Raw genomic sequence first — 23,105 nt, forward strand, 5'->3', positions numbered from 1 at the left:
CTCTCACCCGCACTCCACAGGTAAACCTGTAGAAGGTATTCTTGTATCAAAGCTAAGTGAGCTAAGAAGAGACACTTAAACTGAAACACAGCTCCAACTTCAAGCGCAGAAAAATCCAGACTTTCTGGAACTTTATTTTAACTGGTGCACTCATCCCTCCATCCTTCCCTCCATTCCTCCCTCTCTCTCTCTCTCTCTCTGAGATGTCAGAGAGCTGACAGAGCAAACAGTGAGTTGGGATGCAGAGCTCAGGAAGTGTGTGGGAACATCCCGTCCTCTCCAGCACACACACACACACACACACACACACACACACACAGCAGGAATACTGATGCAGCTACAGCACAGTTCACCAGCAGGTAAACACACACTGCAGAGATTCCTGTGTTCACTGTGTGTGTGTGTGTGTGTGTGTGTGTGTGTGTGTGAGAGAGAGACAGAGATAGAGAAATCAGTCAGCAGAATCAGGATGCATTTTTAACCAAACAGAATTCATGTGTTTGTGACAAACAGATAGACAGGTACCCAACCAACAGACAGACAGCCCTATAACTAGACAGACAGACTGATCTGATAGACAAATAATAAGTCATATAAACTGTTACACTAACAGGCAGAGAGACAGGAGGATTGACAGCTAGACAGAAAGACAGACACATAAGCAGACAGACAGACAGAAGAATATAAAGGCATGAGAGTGTGTTGAGGCTGTAAAGTTGAGGAGAATGCTGATTGGATAAAAGCTCCAGCAGTGTTCTGCTTGGCTCATGGATGCGAGGGGAAACAGAGGAAAGCTAAAGAGCGGAGAAACACATCGGCGCTGTCGAGTGCTTCTGATAAAGAGCCTCGTAAAAACACTGCGGCTGAGTGAGACACACACACACACAGACCTGAAAGCACCTCAGATGAGGGAGGAGTGTGTGTGTGTGTGTGTGTATTTATTATTGATAATGTGCAGCAAGACACTGAGAACTCAGACACTTTATTGCAGTTATGAGTTAAGAGTGTGTGTGTGTGTGTGTGTGTGTGTGTGTGTGTGTGTGTGTGTGTGAAATTCTCCTCATAACAATGTGCCACTGCAAGCACTTCTGGTTTAAAAAAACAAACAAACAAACAAACAAACAAAAACCCAGAATGCTGGTTTGGCTAACAGACATCAACATCGGCAGCTTGTCATTTCATACAATCACAGCATTTTAAATTAATTTAAAAAAAAAAAGACAAGTTTTTATCTCTTTACAGTTACATTAGCATCGATATAAACCTGTTTATGTGGAGCTGCTGTACAAGACCCTGTGAACGAGCTGTTGCTATAGAAACGCTAACGTATTAGAGCGAGTGTGTTAATATAAACCAGTGATTTTCCGCTGCACTAGACTCAGAGCGGGGATTAATGTGATTAACAGGTGATTGGTCAACACCTTCTGACCAATCAGGAACGAGAACCTCGGTCTCACCGATGAGAGAGTTGAGGGACGAGTACGAGCTGACACGCCTCATCTTATCGATGGTCTCGAAAGACAGGAGGTACTCGTCGTTATCGGGGCTGCCGAGGGTGCTGCTGGCACTGCTGCTCGCGCTCAGGTTCCCGGGGGAGAAGGTCATGGGGCCACCTATACCGCGCACACACACACACACACACACACACACACACACACACGATATCAACCAAAACCGGACTAGACACAATATTATTATTATAAATCACATAATAGAGATGAAATACATTTCACATGAAATAAAGAGAGGAGAAAGAACAAATTAAAGAATGAGAAAATGAAAATTTTTAAAAATTATAGAAAGACGAAATAGAAGAAAATGAAGGAAGGAAGGAATGAGAACAGAGAAAGAAAGAAAGAAAGAAAGAAAGAAAGAAAGAAAGAAAAGGACTAAAGTCAAGAGAATGAACAAAAAAAAGACAGACTGTCAAAGAAAGAAAGAAAATAAGAGAAAGAATATGGTCAAAAAGGACAAATGAATGAAAGAAACGGTGAAGTAACTGAAAAAAAAGAAGGAATAAATGAAAGGGAAAGAGAATGAACAAAAACAAATGAAAAAAGAAAATGAAGAAAAAAATACACAATCAAAGGAAGGAAGGAAGGAAAGACATGAAAAAGAGAAGGAATACAGCTGAAAAGGACAAATGAACAAAAAAACAGGATAAAACAAGAATAAAAAATGAATGAATAAATACAAGGAGAGAACGAACAAAAAAAGAATATGTATAAAGAAAAATGAAAGGACAAATAAAAGAAAAATTGAAAGATATTTAACGAGATTTTTAATAGTAATCATCACGTGTTAGTGATGAACAGATCTTGGTTGCTATGGTAACAGCAGCCGTAACCTAGCTATAGAGATCTTGCATGTGACGTCACAGCCGATCCAGATTGTAACAGACGCCATCGTGTCGGTCAAACGCCATATTTCCGCCTTCTGGTTCTACTTCTGCTTCTACTTTTTCTTCTGGAAAACCCTACTATATACAATTCTACTACAACGGCTGCGGCTACAAGCTCTCCCTACCTCTGCACGTTTTTTATGTTTATTGTGTGTATTTTTGCGTGTTGTTCGTCTGTACCGGACTTCAATATCCACTACAACCGTATGGACTTACTGGACATTGGTTTCCAGCAGAAAATGACGGTTTGTAGCGATTTCCATCGCATGCACAACATTCCGGACGAGATAGCGAGACCAGCGGGGTCTCCGTGGATTGTTATCGGGTCTGGCAGGCGAAGGAGGCGGCGCCGGGAGAGGAAGCAAAAGTGAGGCTGCAGAGCCGGCCTGTTGACTAAGCTCAGAAAACAGCCACTCAAACCTCCACTGCCAAGCCTCTACCTCTCCAACGCCAGATCCATGGTAAACAAGACGGACGATTTGGAATTACAGCTGGAATTACCTTATTCTATTCTATTATCGGCTGGTCAGTATATCTAGTATCAGTAGTAGTAATACTTAAGTGACTTACCCGTCCAATGAGGATTGTTATTTTCTTGTTTACAAGATGCCACATCTGAGTCGCTGACAAATCCTGAATTTCTGTAAAGATAACTGTCCAGAGATTTATAAGCACGCAGTGCTTCACCACTGAACAGCGAGGGAAAGTTAATGAGGTAATTATACACATCTGGGTATTCCACCTCTGGCACTTCAATATCCACTGACACGGTCGTGAAAACTACGTCCGGTAAGCCATAAGGGTCACTAATCTGTAGATCGTTTATTTTAGACATATATCTAGTTATCTGTTCATTAGAAAAATGAGCCGTGTAGTCCGTCGGTTGAAATTGATCCATTCTGTACACGAGTGCAGCAGTATTCAGCGGTGTTTTTTTTACAGACAAGATGGCAGCTGTTTACATTCCGGTCACGTGACTGCAAGATCTCTATTCAGCCTAATGTGATGCTACAAGGGCAAGGGGTGTGTCCTAATTTGCATATTCATTGATCGGGGGATGTGGGCGGGTGTAGAGCTTTCAGTACTCCGTTTTTTTGGCTGTTCAGGTTGATTGTTTTGAAGCACGTTCTTAAACACTTCCACATGATACAGCAGTGATATTACTAACACAGTTATTATACGGTAGTTAATTCACTGATCGTTACGCTGTAGTTACATCGCTACGACCGCGGAATAAAGGATTAACGATGAAAGAAGTGACCACAGATTAGAAACTACAGTCTGTGTCTGTGTGTGGGACTCGCCTTCCTCGTTGAGGTTGAGATTCTGGAGGCTACGGGCGCTGCTGGCTGCTCGGATGTTGGTGTAGGAGTTAACGGGGCGGAGACGAGGGACCGCAGGACTGTCTCGCTCCTTCACCGGAGTCACGTTCCCCGCCTCTGATGAGACAAAACACAAACATGGTTATCTCTGTCACAACTACAGCTGGGATTTATGGCTTTTCTGTGAATTAAAACTAAAGATCAATGGTACAGAGGTGTGTGTGTGTGTGTGTATACACACACCTGTAGTGTTAGCAGGTGAGGGTGCTGCATAGTTCTTCTCCTCCTCCATAAACTGCAGAGCCACAGTGCAGAAGTTGCTCTCGTACTGAACCACCAGGTGACTCAGAGCCACCACCAGCTCCTGCACACAGGAAACACTGATCACACTAGAACACACTCGACATAACGCAGATGACACGCCCTTTCACACACTACAGATGATGCTGATGATGCATACACAGAGTACAGGTGACACAGTACAGATAGTGCCCATGACACACCCATTAACACAGTACAGATTACACCAGTGACACACCTATTAACCCTTTGGGGTCGAGAGCTTCGCCAGCGAAGCTCAGCAGGTTTAGAATGAGTAGGTCATGTACTGAGATAAATATCTTCATAAGTTTATATCATATAAGCATGATAAACATATTGACAAACTTTATACTTTACACTTTCCTATGTGCCCACTGCCAAATAATATTATAGTTTTTAAATTGTGACCCCTCACCGAATCCAGGGACGCGTGTCGGCCGAAATGAATCCGAGATAATCGTAAAAGAAGCTTTTTTTTTTTCAAAATTTGTGATTTTCGTTTTTTTCCATCATGTGCAAGTTGAGATCTTGAAGAATGCAATCAGTATTTCAGATAATAGATTGTTTTGTTGGAAAAGCATACATTTTTTTGCTGCAAATTGTCTCGTTTTTGTCAGGACTGCAGCCTGCTGGGGGGTGTGGGTAAATTACCATATGGGCCATTCACATGATGATTTAAGTCTTTTGGTTTTTTTTTTTCACCAATCAGCTGTATGATATGAGCTGAGCTCGTGGCTACTTAAGCTGCATACAGGCGTGTGATTTCACTATGGAATGAGCAAGCTAAACAGAGCGCAGAGGAGCTGAAACACCGCGAAGCAAACAGACACTCGGTATTTACATCGGAGATCACCATTTCTAGCAAAAAAACGCAACCAAAAGGAAGTGTTCTAGGATTACATTCCATCGGAGGCATTGGTGTGTGCAAGGCGATGTTTCTCTTTCTGATGGGGTGAGTTTATTAATCTAAGGCTGTGTGGTTATTTTTGCATGTAACGGAGAGTGTTGTGGTTTGGTTACATGAAACTAGCATTGTGTTAGTTGTGTTATCATCGTGCTATCTTTCTGTCTTACGGTGTGAGTAATTTGTTATTTTTGCATGTAACGGAGAGTGTTGTGGTTTGGTTAAGCCTAGGTCACAACCGGACGTACGATTTTTTGGCCGTGCGATTTTTGGCGTTTCCCCAAATCGCTGCGTTTTTTTTTTTTTCATGGAGAAAGACGTAAGGCCGTAAGTTTGTCTTGCAACCTGAAAAAAAAAAAACGTAAGCGCCCGTAGAGTTTGTTTGACATGACAAAGAACCTCTGCGGCTAGTCTACGGCTCGAAAATCAGCACGTCACATGTGTGCTCTTGTGCGTTTCACGCGCGTCCTCCGTGCGTTTCTTGCGTTTTTTGCGTGTAGACCGGCCGTAGGAGCGCGTACTGTACGGCCGGTTGTGACCGAGGCTTTACATGAAACTAGCATTGTGTTAGTTATCATCGTGCTATCTTTCTTTCTTACGGTGTGAGTAATTTTTCAACCACAAAACGTTAAAATATACTTTAGGACTTATTTTTGTACTTCATAATTGTGTTGGGCATACTTTGCATGGAAGGAAAATTGACGTGGTGATCTTTGTTTACATGAAAGTAGCATCGTGCTAGCTCGTAGGGGGTAGGGCTTTCCTTAATGTCATGCAAATGAGCAGCATTATGTGCCCGCCCTGCACCCAGAGTAGCTGAGATGGAAAACTTTGAGGGCGATTTTCTCCCTTTTCTGTTTTAAGAGGTATACACTTTCAAAAGGCCACACATTCTTCAAATATTGTCAGATCTCCACATGGAAGGCATCATTGGAAAGCTTAGAAACTGTACTTTCTGAATCTGTCAATAACTCAAAATGCCCCCGGGCAGACATGTGTCCCTGGATTCTGTGATTTGCCACATTTATCTAAATTAGATGAAACATAAAACTTTTCCCCTTCCTCAGTCACACCAGAGTCGGAGCGCGCAATTACACATTCATAAAAGACTGTTCCCATGGTAACAGCATGATCATCGCTTTCGCTCTTCTGGTTTCGATTGGTTTCTCTTTCAGGGTGGGAACGCCCACCGTAAACAGGATAAACTATATCAGACATAGTTCAGGCTATTTGGAGGTAGAACTTGTTGCGAGATGGCATGCGGATTTTATGCGCTTCAGACGATTCAGGACAGTGAGTCAGATTCAGGACAGCGATTCAATTCAATCTTGAGAACGGCGACACTGATGAAGAATGGTGCTTTTTTTTCTTTAACCTTGACTCGATCCAGCCGAAGATCAGCTCGAGTAAGTGTAAATATTTCTTCTATTTCTGATGAGCAGATCAGTTGATGTGTGTGCGCTGTAGTGGGGACACAGGAAACATGACTGAGCAATTTTTCCAGAGTTAAAAGTATTTTCCTCAAAATAGTTAATTTTGCTCTATTCTGAGTTTAGAGAGTAAAATTTGGAGTTGGACTGGGAGCAAAATTACAGAGTAATTGTGTAACAGAGTAAAATAGTACAAGAGTTAATTTCAAGACACACTGAATCGAGTCAAATACCAAAATACAGTCAAATACCAGATAAATGAAGCTATTTCAAAATTAGTTTTAGAACTGTGTTGAAATGTGTGGAAAAAAACCCATGACCTTACCCACTGGGACGAACCGTTTTGATCACGTGATCTGATAGGCTTAAGAGTTGGCAGTGGGAGGGGTTTTCACTCTTCTCACTGAATGGAATGGAATTTTTTACTCTTCTCATTGAATACCCCTCCCACTGCCAACCCTTTATCCCAAAACAATAGGACATCATTTTTTTTGATGGCCAGTTAATTGCCCAAATCAGTGGAGCAGATTTAAGTTTTTGTGTTTGATCCATTCCTGAGACTGAACAGAACCACCTCAAGCGACCAAAACAGTTCGATACAGTGGGTACGGTCATGTTTTTTTTTTTCCCCCACACATTCCAACACAGATCTAAAACTGCTTTTTACAACATCTTCATTCATCTGTTATTTTTTTAAAAGTACAATCATGATATACAGATTACAGAGACATTATTGTAGCTGAACTTGTGCTGAATATAAAAAAGTCATATGACTTTGAAAATACTGCTTAGATTTGTTGAAATTGACAACAAAATTAGAATATGACAAAATCATTAGAGTGCCAGAAAATATCCTCAAAAACAATACAGAGGACACCAAAGACACGTTAATACAGTGCAGGTAACACTGACCTTCCTGACCACAGGGCTCCCGTCATTGATGAGCTGCGCTAACATCATGGCCACGTTGTGGTCGATGGTGGTGGAATGATCCGTCCTCTCTGCTGAATTTCCCACGAAGGTCCCCAACGCAAACACAGCTGCACATCGTACCTGGAGGAAAAAAAAAAAAAAAAAAAAACACCACCACACAGCAGTTAGTGTAACGGATTAAACACTCGGTCAGCTTTTCCTTCAAACCGTGGGCTTGGAGTGCACAAGTGTTTCTGCCGGAGTGCGACATAAAAATATAAAATGTAAAATAATTTGAAGTGCTGAATCAAGTGCTATTCTATAGGCCACTGAATAACGAGTGTGGAAGCCATTTTGTTTGTTTAAACTAAAGCAGTGATGAATGTGAAAGTTATTTCCTTCTTCAGTCAGTATTTTCTATCCCATTTGTTTTTCAGGTTTGAAGTCGAGTGCTTGAGTTTAAAGACGGCAGTCTGAAAAGCCTATCGACTGTACCGACATAAGGTTTTGGACTAAAGTCACCGACTCCGAACACGGCCCAGTGTTCACTTTATTCTGTCCTTCACTTTATTCTCAGTTTCTATTTTGTCATCAATGTGGTTTAGATTAAAACCGGTTTATTTCACTCTCGATATAATTGTGTAAACGGTGTATTCAGGTCTGTGGTGTCGTATCTGACCGAGGTGATGTGCTGTAATTAAAGTAAATGATTTTGGAGATGCGGTGAAGTTCAGAGCTCTGTGGGTTCTCCGGTTCCCCTGGTGGTACCTCAGGTATAGGGTCTGACAGGAGGCTGTAGAGTTTCTCGTGAGCGCTGTCTCGAACGCCGCACCACCGAGCCGAGTCAAAGTTGTGCCAGATGCGTCCGAGGCAGATGGCGACCCACTGACGCAGGAGAGGGTGAGGGTCGCTCAGCTGCTCCAGACAGATCGCAATCAGGTTCCCCTGCAGACACGCCTCCTACAGGACACCAGGGGGATTACAACACATTACACACACGCTCAGAACATTCAGAGTTCCCCTGCAGACATGCCCCCTACAGGACATAGAAACAGGAAGTGTTTAAAAAAAGAAAAGAGACATAAAGGAGAGAGAATACGTCAGATCGGGACCTGAAGACACAAGGGGAGGAAGGAAGAGAGGAAAGAGGAGAAGAGAAGAACACTAGAGAAGACACGAGGTGAAGAAAGGAAGAGGAGAGACGAGAGAAGAAAAGAGAAGAGGAAAAAGAACAGCTAGAAATAGAAAGTAAATAGAAGAGAGACAAAAGAAAAATATAGAAGAGACAAGAGGAAAAATGCAAAGAAGTGGAAAGACATGAGAGGTGGAAAAAAGAAAAAAGACAGGAGAGGAAAAGAGAAATTAAAGAAGACAAAGGAGAAAGAAAAGGAGAGATAAGAGATAGGGAAGAGAGGTGTAAGAAAAGAGGATGAGAGAAAACAGAAGACAAGAAAAATAAAAAGAAAAATGAAGCAAAGTGAAAGAAGAGAAAAAAGAAATGGGGAGAAAAAGTGAAAAGGATCAGAGAGAAAACAAGAAAAAACAAGAGACAAAAGATGAGAAGAAAAGAGATAAAGAAAAGAGGGAAACAGATAACCAAGGTGAGGGAATAAAAAAAGAAGAAAAGTGAAAGAGATGAGAAAAAGACAAGAAAAAAAGAAAAAATGTGAAAGAGAAGAGGGGGAAAGGGGAAAAAAACAGGGAAACAAAAAAGAACGAACACAGGAGTAATGAAAGAAGTAAAAGAGAAAAAACGAGGTGAGAAGTAGTTGATGAAGGGAAGAAAATAAAGTGAAAAGAGAAGACATGAACAAAAAAAGACAAGAAGAAAAGAGAAAAGGGGATAGACAAGATAGGAGACAAAACACACACACACACACACACACACACACACACACACACACACACACCTGCCCCGTGTTGTAGTTGTTGACGATCACTGCCAGGATGAAGACGGCCATAGTGCGATGCTCGGCCTGGACAGAACACAGTGAGTCACCATGGAGACGAATCATTTCTACATGAGGTGTAAAGTTTAGAACTGACTCTGAGTCACACAAACAGATGACTCAATGAATCACTTTATTAAATAACACATACAACAAAACTAACTCTGTTACATGCCATGTGTTTGTTTGTTGTGTGTGTGTGTGTGTGTGTGTGTGTGTGTGCGCGCTTGTGCTCATGATGGCTGTAAACCTGCTGCACGACTCACGGATGGACAGATTTTCTTTTCTATCTAAATAAATAAATAAATAAAATCTGGAGTGTGTGTGTGTGTGTGTGTGTTGAGCTTACCGGCATGTAAGGATCAGCCAGAACTGACAGGAAGTACTTATGTCCGTTATCCTTCACCAGATCAGCCTGACAGGACTGAGTGAGAGACAGAGTGTTGATTAGTTCAGTGGTTTTCAAAGTGGGGGCCGCCAGGGGGGCCTCAGAAAGTTGGAGGGACGATGACAAAAAAATTGCGAAAAAAATATATACTTTTTAAAAATAATTATTATTAAATATATTGTAATTAGTTTTTTTAATCATTATTATAAAATATAATTATTAATAATAATAAATCATATCGAGACGTTGTTTGCCATGCTCATCTCTCCGACTGCCTGTGACGTTGCGGTTTGCGTCATTTATCAAGCTGCTTTGCTCCTCAAGCTAGCGTATTGCTAGCGCAAAATGGACAGGTTTTTGAAGAAGAGACCGAAGGAACAAACCAACAGCCCTGCTATGGAGGACACTGCTGCGAAAAAAACTAAGAAGTCCTGGCCAACTAAAATCCGAAAATATGAGGCAGCATACATTAAGTATGGCTTTACAGCCATACAGAAAAATGGCCATGATTGCCCGAAATGCGTCCTCTGTCTGGAGACCCTGTCAAACGAGTGCTTAAAACCTTCGAAACTTCAGCGTCACTTGGTACAAAAACATCTGACAGATGCCGAAAAAACAGTCGATTTCTTTAGACGCAAAGAAGAGCATTTGGTCAGGCAATCTGCTGCATTCACCCAGCAAGCTACTGTCCCCGAGCGGCCCTAAAGGCCTCATTTTTAGCCTCGTACCACATTGCTCGTGCTAAAAAACCTCACTCAATTGGAGAAGATTTGATTTTACCAGCCACCAAAGACACTGTCCGAGAATTGCTTGGTGAGGATGCTGCCAAAAAAATTGCTGCTGTCCCACTCTCTGATAACACCGTGAGCCGACGGATCGGTGACATGGCTCAAGACGTATCTGCTCAGCTGTTGGAGCAGGTGAGAGCCAGCGAATACTTCGCACTTCAGCTGGATGAGAGCACAGATTTATCCAATGAGGCCCAACTGCTTGTGTACATCAGATTTATTTCACAGGAAAGATTTGTGGAGGAGATACTATTTTGTAAAGCACTTGAAAGAAGAACTACTGGGAAAGACGTTTTTCAAGTTTTGGACGATTACATCGAGTCTAACGGATTGGACTGGACCCGTTGTGTGGGGGTGTGTTCGGGTGGAGCCGCGGCAATGACTGGGAAGATCAGTGGAGTGACCGTGCTCATTACGCAGAAGGCCCCGCATGTAGCGGCCACACACTGCACGCTCCATCGCGAGGCACTGGTCGCAAAAAGGATGGATAACGAGTTGAATCAGGTACTACAGGAGGTTATACAGTTTATTGTTCAGTGCGAAAATATTTGTGTTGAAAACATGTTAGTTAATAATATTCTTATGCTAAATAAATATAACAATTATTGAATATTGAATAAAAGTAAGAGAAAACATTCTAAAAGTTGATGTTTCTTTACATATTTTGTAGCATTGTCTGTGGGTTTGCAAAGGGGGTCCCCGGCCAGAAGCTAATGCTGTTTGGGGGGCCTTGGCATGGAAAAGTTTGGGAACCCCTGGATTAGTTCTCTCTAACGGCAGCCCTGACAGTAGTGCAGGCTTATATTCACGCATTGGTTCCGATTCGTTATCGTTTCTATAGCAGCGGCCTGTTCGCAGGGACTCGGACAGCAGACGCTGCACTGATAATAAATGGATTAAAAAACTGCTGAAACGCTGAGCTTTATTAAAATCAGGAGAAATGAGTTTCTGGAAGGAGTCTCCGGTGTCAGCGCTGTAACAGTCAGAGGTGAAGCTGGAACGAAGTTTTCCATCATCTTCAGGACAGAGAAGTTTACACTTTGTGAATGTGTGTGTAAAAGCCAGACACTCACACTGTCCACGGCGAGGATTTTGGCCCAGATGAAGACAAGGAGAGGACGAAGCTCTCGGGCTGAACTCTGTAACAACTTCAAGACATACGGAAAAATCCCTACAGAGAGAGCCTGGGAGAGCGAGAGAGAGAGAGAGAGAGAGAGAGAGAGAGAGAGAGAGAGAGAGGCAGATAGAGAGAGACACAGTGACAGAGACAGATTTTTTTTTTGGTTATTAGAAAATAATGATTAATGGCTCATTACACAATCATCTGAACTGTCTGTGTGTGTGTTTGCTAAAGAGAAAGAGAGGAGGAGGAGGGGAGAGAGAGAGAGAGAGAGAGAGAGAGAAACATGTATTCTTGTTTGCTCGTCTTCAGTAGTCGAGTGTCCGTGTGTCCGTCTCCTCGCTGCTGATTAATGTGGAATGTAAAAGGTCTCACAGTACGAAGCCACTTTCACAGAAAGGACAAAGTGAATCCTATTAAAATGCTCGCTAATCACACACACGCCATTTCTGCCCTCGAAGTGTAAAGTGGGCGGGGCTAATGTTAGGTAAGCCTCTCTTTCACTGTTCAAAGTGAAACTAAAGACTGAATGTTAAATTAATCAGGACCTGTTAAACCCCAAAAGTAACTTTTAACAAGTAAATAAAAGTTAAAGTCGTCAGTAAAAGTGAAATTACTGAATAATTCATGTGTAAAAGTTAAACGAGTGAGTTGGTGAACGTCAGTATTTTCAGCGCTAAACTGCAGCAGATGAAATTCCCTTTACAGGAAAATGAACTAGCCATTATTTATCTGTGCTCTGATTGGGAAAGTGTGTGTGTGTGTGTTTAATTTTCCAATCGGTGCTCCTGTGGGAGCAGTTTGTGTTGATGAAAGACACCAAACGACACATTAGCATCTTACATCGCCACCTTTACTGCATTTATCTCCATTTCATTCCTGCTTCAGCAGCACAAACGACACTTAACTCATTTTATAATACCAAGAGCTCTGTGTGTGTGTGTGTGTGTGTGTGTGTGTGTGTGTGTGTGTGTGAGTGAGAGAGAGAGACATGTTACCAGGCTCACAGCCCAGGGTCCGAGGTCCAGGAAACGGCCCAACAGGTCCAAAGCTCGCAACCTGTGCACCTGACTGAGGAGGACCTGAAAGAGAGCAGTGCAGGACAAGGGTCTGAAAATGTACAAATAAAATTCAGAAGTAACAAATATGACCCCCCAAGGTACAATAACACGAACAGGTGTTGAGGCTACCACACTCTCCCCATGCACTGGCACTGCGTAATCCCTCACCTGTGTGTGTGTGTGTGTGTGTGTGTGTGTGTGTGAGCACGTGAGTTTTTCACTGTCAGAAAGTAAAACATCTGCATTTCATTCACAAAATGAAATGACATCATTTTATTGGTGATAAATAAATAACTCCAATAATATTTTTGATAAACAGAGTATTTTAACATCATTCTGGTCTTCTATAATTCATATTATATAATGTTTTAAAAACAAAATTCCAAAAAAAAAAATCTTGGACAGGGAATATCATATTTTGAAAAACACGCCAAGGAATGAATTCAATTTTTTTTTTGTCTCTGGTTTAAAACATGCTCTGGCTTTAACTCACACAGGAAATAATCAAATTATTTTAAACCTCTAGGCACCAGGTTTTGGGCAAACGGACAGAAACACAGTGTGTGTGTGTGTGTGTGTGTGTGTGTGTATTTAAAGCATCGTGAGCATGTGCCCACACACTCTTGGCGTTGGGAACTGGGCGGCGGCGTGTGGTCCGGACGCCACCTTCAGAGCGACAGAGGCGTGCTGAGAGCGAGGACCCGAGCAGGAGGACGGCCCACGGTACCGCCCACACCAAAATAAACACAACGCTGCTCCTTCACCACACACACACACACACACACACACACACATACGCACGCTACACCTCCATCAACAAATTCACACACATCTGTAAACATATTCGAATATAACAGTAATATTTTAAAATAAATCTTATAATTAAAAATTTATATTATATATAAATAAAATAATCTTATAATTAAAAAAAAATCTTCCAATTAAAAACACATGATACTTTTTTACTTTTTTTTTTAATTCAGATCAAAATCATTTAAAGTGTGAACTAAAAAGCAGAGAAGGAAATAAATCAAAGGGAAATATTCTTAAAAAATGTTAAAAATCAAAGTGCAATAGTAGAATCATGAAACTAATCAATTTCTTTTTCTTTTGAAAGAAAAAGAGAAGAGATATATAAAAGGAAAAGAGTGTAAAAAACACAACAAACAAATCTAAATGATATAAGTGTAATGTAAAAGAAATGCCAGCAAAGGTAAAGTAAATATGTATTTAAAAAAAAAAGATAATTTTTCTATTAAATTTTGTAAATGTGTAATACTTTGGAGATTTTTCCTAAATAAAATGTTTAAAACACGTGAACAAAAACCCTAAATATCTAACAATACTGTACACAAAACAATAACTACATCTCTCACAGAACTGTGTGAAAAAAAATTGTTAAATTAACAGTATTCATAAATTAAAAAAAAAAAAGCCACCAGAATTTCTCCACTTTCAGTAGAAAGTGGGCGTGGCTGTTGTCAGCCCCGCCCTGACCGAACACAGCACTGTGTAACTCTGTAACTGGCCGCTCGGTGCGTGACGGTTGAACAATCCAGAAGATCACAGACAGCGTGCTGTCAATCAACAATGCTCATTAGAATATTAGGCCTAGGCCACGCCTACTGGAAATTCTCTCAGATCACGGAGTTTAGCTTCAGGTTAAAATGTTTCACCTGCTTTTTATTCTTTTGGTCACGAGTATACCCAGAATTCCATTTACTGTCCATAGGAGTAAAAGTACCCAGGATTCCCTGCACTCGCGAGCTCCAGGATAAAAATAATAAGAAATAATAAAAATAATGCAGCAGACGTCCGGTTGAGGTCACAGCGGCAAAGGAGGGTATTAATAGAGCTCCGGATCACGTCAAAGCACCAACCGTGAAAATTACCCAGCATGCACTGGGGTGAAGGCGTGCCAGGGCTGTTCCCAATGTCCATCGGAAATACCCGTAAAGAAAAAGAGAGAGAAAGAGAGAGAGAGAAGGGAGTGGGAGGAATGAGAGGGAGGTCTGCCTGATTCTGACTGAGACCAAATGTTAGCATTACTCAATGTTTCTGTGTGTGTGTGTGTGTGTGTGTGTGTGTGTGTAGGAGAAGTGTGAGAAAGGCAGCTGAGCTTTAAGATGAGCATTATTAAAAAAAAAAAAAAGTCTTCCATCCATCTGGGATGGACACACACACACACACACACACACACACACACACACACACACACACAGAGGATACTGGAGAACAGAAGAAAGGAAAAAACACACACACACACTTATATAATCGAGGAAAAGCATGCAGCGTGTTATGCATTAAACAAACACGAAAGTAAAGTACACATGGGCTGCGTCCCAAACTGCACTGGCACACTATTACTCCACGCTAGTTATTATGTAGTCTGCAATTCAGATATTTAGTTCTACGTAAAACAGCGGTGTGTCAGTACACTCCTGTTCCCTCTCCATCCTCTTTTTATGTTGTTTTACACGCAATCAATATCATCAACGCGACAGAAAAGCATCATGGGTAATGGAGTTCAGTGGTGTGATTTCCAAGTTGAGCGCTCAGTACTGAACACAGAGAAGCACTTCAAAACTTTTCCCTCGTTTCAGAAAATGCAGAGCAGCCAGATCCCATCTCTCCGCTCGGCCATTTTCTCCTTTTATTTTCTCGTTTTACGGCTCCCACTAGGGCACTTCGCTCGGCCCGGAACGCTGACTAAACACAAAACTACACACTCCACAGCAGGGTGCAATACAAATTTCATCAAGTGCTCGTGTCGGCACTGCAAATCTCAACACTAAAGTAGCGGCAGGGAAAAAAAACCCTTTTGTTTTTCCTTCATGCTCAAACCCTGGGCGAAGGGGGCGGGGCTTTCTGATTACAGAGACGGACCAGTGTAAGTTCACGCTGCAAGGTACTGTATAATAAAAAGCGTGCAATCTGATGAGACACAGCCCTACGAGCAGCCTGACACGCTGTTTGGTCTGAGAGTATTCAGCCTCATTAATATGCAGTACATCAGGATGTGATTTGAAACCTGACCCTAACCCCATGTGTCATATCCCTAAGACACTTTTTAATCCAGTATGGATGGAGTATAATAAGCATAATAAATACACAATACTATTTAAGCACACTACATAGTAAAGTAGTATAGAGTGCACTTAATATTACACAGTCTGCTCTCGACATGCAGCTGCTGTAGTTCGTATTCACTACAGTACACTAGTACGTAAATAAGGACATAGAATTAACACACAATACTGTTACAGGACTGTGTACTAATGCAGCCGGACTGTACAGTACCGTAGTACACCGTTCAGGACGCAGCCTCCAATATGGAGGACTTTTCTAACAGACTATACAGTACAGAAGCATGAGAAGATAATACACTTGCAGAGAAATGCAGTACTCTGAAAGCACACTGTTGAGTACGGCAGTATGGGACCAGTTTCCCAGAAAGCCGTACCTGTAGGACGATAGGGAGCTGCTCAGGTGGGTTTCTGTTCTCCACCCCCATCGTGAGCCACACCTGAAACGCTGTGAGCTGCTCGGCGAAAAATGGACTGTGCTGAGGAGCAAGGAAGACAAATAAACCCCACACACACACACACACACACACACACACAGAGAGAACACTAACTATTGCTATTACTTGTAAACTATTATAGAAGCCAAATATTAATATTATTACTGATGCAGCAATTTATAACTCAGAAAACTGATTAATAATTATATAGAAAAGTTATTACATTGTTATAGAATGTTATTACACTATTATATACTTATATATATATATATATATATATATATATATAGAGAGAGAGAGAGAGAGAGAGAGAGAGACCCTTTTCAGTCACGTGACCTTCGTAAACGCGACCACCATTTTGGACATGTAGTGGACTTCGGCTCGAATCAGTTTGAATGCGAGGAAGGCGACAAACGAAAAACATAAAAAAAAAAGGAGCGAGATGCAGAAAACACCTTCACTATCCAGCGACGTAGGGCATTTACAGGGCGAGCAGAGGGAGAGGTATTTGCAAAAATTGAGGTTAGCAGGCTTAGAGAACGACGTTTACCTGCTTCCACCAGGATTGTTCACTGACGTACGCTCCGGCTTGCTCCCCCTCAAATTAAGCAGCACGCTCCAGAACCTCGGCCGGAGCACTCCGGGAGCAAGCCGGAGCGCGCTGCTTAATTTGAGGGGGAGCAAGCCGGAGCGCGCTCCGGAACCTCAGACGTTGGCTCCGGCAGCGATTTACACTGGATCCGGTGTAAATAGCTGCCGGATCATAATTACAGTAAACTAGTAAATCCAGTAAAGGAAAAACTTGAGCCTGAAAGGTTTTAACAGTCATCCAAATGACTGAACGTAAACATTGCTACAGTAACATACCAGCTACTTGTTGACATTAGCTAGTCAACAATAGCTACTACAGAAGAACAAAGAGGTTACAATGAGTTATTTTAACCTATTTGGTTACACACTCGCCGCCACAGAATGTTAACAGCAATGTAATGCCTTTTCTGGCTAATTTTATTCGTCTTACCTCCAACAAAGTGGTCACTACACAAGCGCTGGTATGCCGAGGGCTGACAATCTTTCCTGTTAATGGCCGCTATCCACCTTCTCCGTCGGGATCCGATAAAATGATAAACCTTGCCTTGTTTGTTGATGGTTACTACATCCAGGTGCACAACAATATAGTGGCATGATGGAAGTCTTGCTGAAAGTAAAAACTTTCTTTGCTGCCGTTCCTCAATGCTGGCTGTGGTAAACTACTGGTAGTACATGTCCAAAACGGCGGCCGCGTTTGTTGTGACGTCACGTGAAAAGGGTCCATACACACACACACGATACTGTGTGTGTGTATATATGTATGTATATATATATATATATATATATATATATATATATATATATATATATATAAGGATTATTATTCTATCCACATTCACTGGATATGAGCAATCATGTGCTCTGATTGGCTACTCCACTACTAGGATATCAGCTCATATACCATGAGCAGAGAAAAAAAAAAATGGTAGAGCGTGTTGCTGAACCAACCGAGGACGAAATAAGAACTCTACTCGAAAACAAAATCCCCCCAAAATAAAATAAAAGTAACGAAAATATTTGACGGTAAGAACAAATCTTTTGTTTTCAATTTTCAAGAATTATTATTTTTGCATTTTTCACAAATTGCTCAGGTCATTTCACCGGTTTGTTTGCATTCTAAGTGAGAATGATTTTGTGGGGTGTTTTGTATAAAGTTTTTATTTATCGAATTTGCAAAAAATAAAAATGCTCTGGTTCTCAAAAGCCAGTGAATGTGGATCGAATAAAACAGTTATTCCACTCAATCTCATCGTACATGGATTATTGACAACTATCGACTCGATTTCGTGGAATAACTTAAATATTACATTGCTATATACACTAATCAATAATTTAATTATTACACGAGTGATATTCTGTTGTCATAGGATACTATATTTACCATTACTACAATTATATACACATACACTATTACACTGATGTGTATATAACAGTTATTACATTATTATTATACATAAATGTACTTATTACAAGATTATAAATGCTATAGATTATTAGTTTTTTATTACAGAGCTAATTTCTGATATTCTCATTACCACTGACACACCCATGATTGTGTCACGGCAGCCATTAGTGCCCACCCTCATGGGGGAAAATGGGTGCGGCAGGAAGCAGGAGGTCAGTTAAGTGTTCTACTCTAATGTGTTATTAAATGATGAACGTTGACGAGGTGTCGGCGTGTCTCACCCTGAACGCTGTGCCCTCCTCGATGATGGTGGGAAGCTGAGAGAGGCAGATATCCACGGCCAGGTCCCACGCCTGCCTGCAACACAACACAACACAACACAGCGGCGATGACGTCCAGGATAAAGTCAGCAATTAAAACTAACTGTCCTCGTTCAGCTTGTTCTGTGGGGAGGCGGAGCCTTTCCGTTGCCGTGTCTGTGCTTACCACATGGCGTGCATGTAGGTGGGCGGTAACCTCGGGCTGCTAACCGGAGTGCAGTTATATGACCTCATGATCCTCTCAGCCAATAGGAAGTTCCGGAACAGACTGGCGACCAACAGATCCTGACGAAAGAGTTTCTGAAAAAGATCTACACGCAGATACAGAGTCAACACCTCAGAACTTTACATCACTCGATAAACAGAAAATTAAAAATAAATAAATAAATAAAAGAAGAAGGTCTAAACCTTCTTAAAACGGTCACTCATCATCCACATCGACTCAGGGTTTTAACTTTGTGGGGTTTTTTTCCCCCAGAAAACTCCACTGATGTGACGCGTTGCACTCGGGGCTCGTCAATCTGACAAAAATATCACGTCATAGATCACGAAACCCGACGATCCATTTCTACATCACGGTATTTAGGTTTGCTAACAAACTGCCAGGAAAACAATCACGCTGCATTACAATGTCAATATTTTATTCACGCTTTACAAAAATAACTTAAATGTGCCATCATTTAGCTGTTTTAACTTATCAAAAATTTAAACTATTTAACGTAACTTTTTTCAATGTAAAATTTTTGATTTATTTTTTTTAAATGTTGAAATAACAAGTCGTCAAAAATAACCTGAATAACGATATCTTGAGATTACAGAAGCGCATCAGTGCTGTGTCGGAAACAAACACCAATCAGTTATAACGTGAAAGTTTACAGTTATAACACACAAACTTACACTTCTCTCGTTATAACAATATATTATTTATTTTCCGCATGCACACTTTATTATTACAGTATCAGCCACCGTGCTGAGGAACAGCAGAACCCTGTTATCGTGTTCTACTGTAACGGGGATTATTCTCTCCACATTCACTGGATATGAGCAATCGCACGCTCTGATTGGCTACTCTACTACTAGGATATCAGCTCATATACTGTGAGTAGAGAAAAACAAAATGGCGGAGCGTGTTGCTGAACCAACCGACGATGAGAGAAAAACTCTACTCGAAAACAAAACCCCAAAAAATACAAAAAAAAAAAAGGGAACAAAATATGGAATGAAGGTATTTGATGGTAGGAACATATCTTTTTTTTTTTTTAATTTTCAAGAATTATTATTTTCGCATTTTTCACAAATTGCTGCTCGCTGGTTTGTTTACGTTCTAAGTGGAAATTATTTTGTTGGACGTTTTGTATGAAGTTTTTATTTATTGAATCTGCAAAAATTAAAAATGTTCTGTTTCTCAAAATCCAGTGAATGTGGAGAGAATAAAACAGTTATTCCACTCAATCTCGGTGCTACGCGCCTCGTCGCCTTTCAGCTCGTGTACGACTCGATTTCATGGAATAACTTACATAGTTACCTGAAGTCATAAGACAAATACACTCAACAAAAATAAAAACTTTACACTCGTTTCAAAGTCAATAATTTGAACATTTTGGAAAATAGGTTTGAAATAACGATTGTATTCAATTATCTTGTCATTAAAGATGCTATAGCATACAGATCATGTTTGTCATGGAATCGGTTCCACCGGAAATGCGACGACAATGTCCATGATCAAAAACTGTGAGTCACAACTTAATGAAATCATGTCAATATCGGGTGTGTCCTCCATGGGCGTTCACAACTGCGATACAACGTCTCCTCATGGACTGGATGATGCGTCTGAACACAGCTTGGGGAATGCGCTGCCATATTTGTACCAACATGGCACCAAGCTCCTGCAAGTTCTGTGGAGGGTTCCAGTGGTTCCTGTGGTGCCAGTTTGATGGAGACGTGTCTGGAGATTATGGATGGTCTGTCGACTGCATCCCATAACCCTCGCAACGTCAGTGACGGATGTTCCCGTATTCAGCATGCCAATGGCACGTTCACGCTGAATGTTTGACAGTCGTGGCATTGCAAATTAACGAATAATTAACCATAAAACCTTGTTTTTCTGAGATGACACTCTACTCTGCTACCGTGAGATCAATAGGTCACGTCACTTGTGTCACGTGGAAACGTGATTTTAGCGTGCAGTGCTCTCGCACGTGCTATGTAGGCCCGACCAGTAGAATGAATGTATGACGTAATGCCCTTGACAATGCATTTAACCATAATCACAACAAGAACTCTTTCAAGAAAAGTTTCTAAACACTATTTGAAAAATAATGAGTGCCAAGTTTTTATTTTTGCTGAGTATAGTATATTGTTAAAACAAGAAAAGTTCATTGTTATATAAAACATTTATTAAATTTTTTTCCACATTTAACATTTACGTTTATTTCACGTTATTACGACACACAAACTAATAACATTATAACAAGGAAAAGTTTCTTGATAAAATGTGAAAAAGATTTCGTTATAACAATAAACTTCAGGTTACACGGGTTTTTTTTTTTCTCCCTCCTAACGTGGCAACAATTCACTTCAATATAAAATAAACGAACATCAGAATGTTTTATAGATCAAAATAATGACGTGCTCTCCTGAAACAACGGCTAAACTTAAAGTCAAAACTCATCACAAGGTCTGACGTCAAAATAAGACGAAAAATGACGAAACGTAGAAATACTGGGGTCTTAAAAAAAGTTGAAATAGCAACAAAATGTTATAAAAAGAAAAAAAAATCAGTTAAAGGTGTAAATCGGGTGATTTTAAGCTGCATTCTGTTTGTGATCATTAAAAAAATATCTTAGAAAAGTGTCATGTAACAATTTATCACGATAATATCATCACAATATTAACGCAGATATCGTATCGGGATTGAAATACTCTGATACAGCATGATGTTAACAATAAAACTGTTTTGGATTTAACACCCACACACACACACACACACACTTTCATACTCCAATAAGTCATGAACTGCCTTCTTTCAGCCGCTCATGAATAATGTTATTAACTTTCATTAACCTTAATGGCGTCAGTGAGATTTAATAAAATTGTATAAAATCTAATTATGTTATTGTAATGTGTGTGTGCGTGCGTGCGCGGGATTAAAACCCAGGGTGTTTTTTTCCATTATGCCCTTTTCCATCTCTGATGTTTAATTCTCAGCAGGAAATGAGACGAGAGATTCCCGTCGCTCTCTCAGCTTGCGTCCTCGAGTCGTGAACGAGATCTCAAACTTCAGACACTTCCGGAGGCTCTGTAAGCGTGGAATGTGATGACATTTGGTGTCTTAACATCTTCCTGAAATCCAAATCAGCGCTACGTTTCAGGACTTCCCGCACGCTATGACACTGGGGGGGGGGGGGGGGGGGGGGGGGGGGGGGGGAGTGCAAACAGATCGTTTTGGAGATTCTTTTGTTAAACGATTACAAGTTTGTTTGCACCTCATCCTGTACCTCATACTCTTAACACATAAACCCCGCCCCCAGGGTGTCTTGCTGTACAGTAGGCGTTCGTTAGCAGTAAACATGGCTCCTTGACGTGTTTTTACGGTGTCACACTTTTCCTCTTTTCCGACTGAGAAAGAAACAAAGTGGGTGGAGATTATTTCTTTGGAAGAGGGTGGAGTTTGTACAAGTTGGTAGTCATTTGATGTTTCAGAGGACGGTTTTACTGACTCGGGGCTGTTCAACGCTCAAAAGAGATTCTGCCTGGAGAAGATTCATTCTCTAAGAAGTACTGGAAGCTAGCGCGCGCGTGCGTGTGGGGGGGTGGAGAGACAGTGTGACCTCTGACCTCTAGGTAGTACATTCCATGCAATGGTGTCTGTGATGGCGGTGAAGATCCAGTTGAGCTCTCCTAACGGTGTCCTCCTGTCATTCAGACGCCCAGGGATCCTGAGGGGACACACACACACACACACACACACACGAGATGAATTATAGAGCAGGAAGTGCAGCATCTTACACTTCAATCCTTTCCATATTTATCCCTCAATCATGTCCTCTATCCTCCTCTCTCTGACTGACTCAGCAGGAAAAGAGAAAACACACACACACACACACACACACACACACACACACACACACACACACACACACACACACACACACACAGTGACAGCTGTTTGGAGAGATTACAGGACACACACCCAATCAGAGGAAACCTGCACTTATCCTTTCATAACTTCTTAAATCCCTGACATTCTCCTGTCTGTCAAACCAAGGGGGCGGAGCTAACAGCAAACCAGAAGTAGAAGTAAAACTGGGTTTGGTTGGAACAGAATCACGCAGAGGGACAGCAAACTCATCTCCGAGTGTCTCTCTAATAAACCGCTGATGAAATACAGTTTATTCCTTCATCGGTACAGAAACGGTTCTTGTTTTTAAGAAAGATACCATTTCGAAAAATAAATAAATTAATTAATTAATTAATTTTTAAAAAAAAGCCGGAGTGACGTGTGAGAGAGTTGTGGGTGCTGGGACGCATCAAAACAGAGAGAAATCAATCCGGCTGTGGGTCATTTATACTGGTCAACTTTTATTTATGAAAACATAAGAAAATGCTGATGTGACTAAAAAAATGCATTTTGTACTTTCAGATTTCTCTCATATGAGAGAGAGAGAGAG

General features: G+C 41.1%; 1 protein-coding gene across 3 annotated transcripts in view; it reads right to left on the bottom strand.

The window, feature by feature from the left end:
* The window catches only part of rptor (regulatory associated protein of MTOR, complex 1), a 138,825-nt gene that overhangs the window by 36,200 nt on the left and 79,520 nt on the right, over positions 1-23,105 (bottom strand). For all 3 annotated transcript variants that reach the window (XM_060918608.1, XM_060918607.1, XM_060918606.1), the window contains 13 exons: positions 22,273-22,373; positions 18,602-18,746; positions 18,397-18,472; positions 16,060-16,161; positions 12,534-12,617; positions 11,489-11,599; positions 9,589-9,663; positions 9,201-9,266; positions 8,059-8,250; positions 7,291-7,431; positions 3,967-4,087; positions 3,706-3,840; positions 1,458-1,613 (listed from right to left, as the gene is read on the bottom strand). In XM_060918608.1, the coding sequence (XP_060774591.1) occupies positions 1,458-1,613; positions 3,706-3,840; positions 3,967-4,087; positions 7,291-7,431; positions 8,059-8,250; positions 9,201-9,266; positions 9,589-9,663; positions 11,489-11,599; positions 12,534-12,617; positions 16,060-16,161; positions 18,397-18,472; positions 18,602-18,746; positions 22,273-22,373 (1,505 nt within the window). The remainder of the gene's footprint in view (positions 1-1,457; positions 1,614-3,705; positions 3,841-3,966; positions 4,088-7,290; positions 7,432-8,058; positions 8,251-9,200; positions 9,267-9,588; positions 9,664-11,488; positions 11,600-12,533; positions 12,618-16,059; positions 16,162-18,396; positions 18,473-18,601; positions 18,747-22,272; positions 22,374-23,105) is intronic.

The sequence above is a fragment of the Neoarius graeffei genome, chromosome 4, assembly GCF_027579695.1.
Source record: "Neoarius graeffei isolate fNeoGra1 chromosome 4, fNeoGra1.pri, whole genome shotgun sequence".
In the NCBI taxonomy this organism is placed as follows: Eukaryota; Metazoa; Chordata; class Actinopteri; order Siluriformes; family Ariidae; genus Neoarius; species Neoarius graeffei.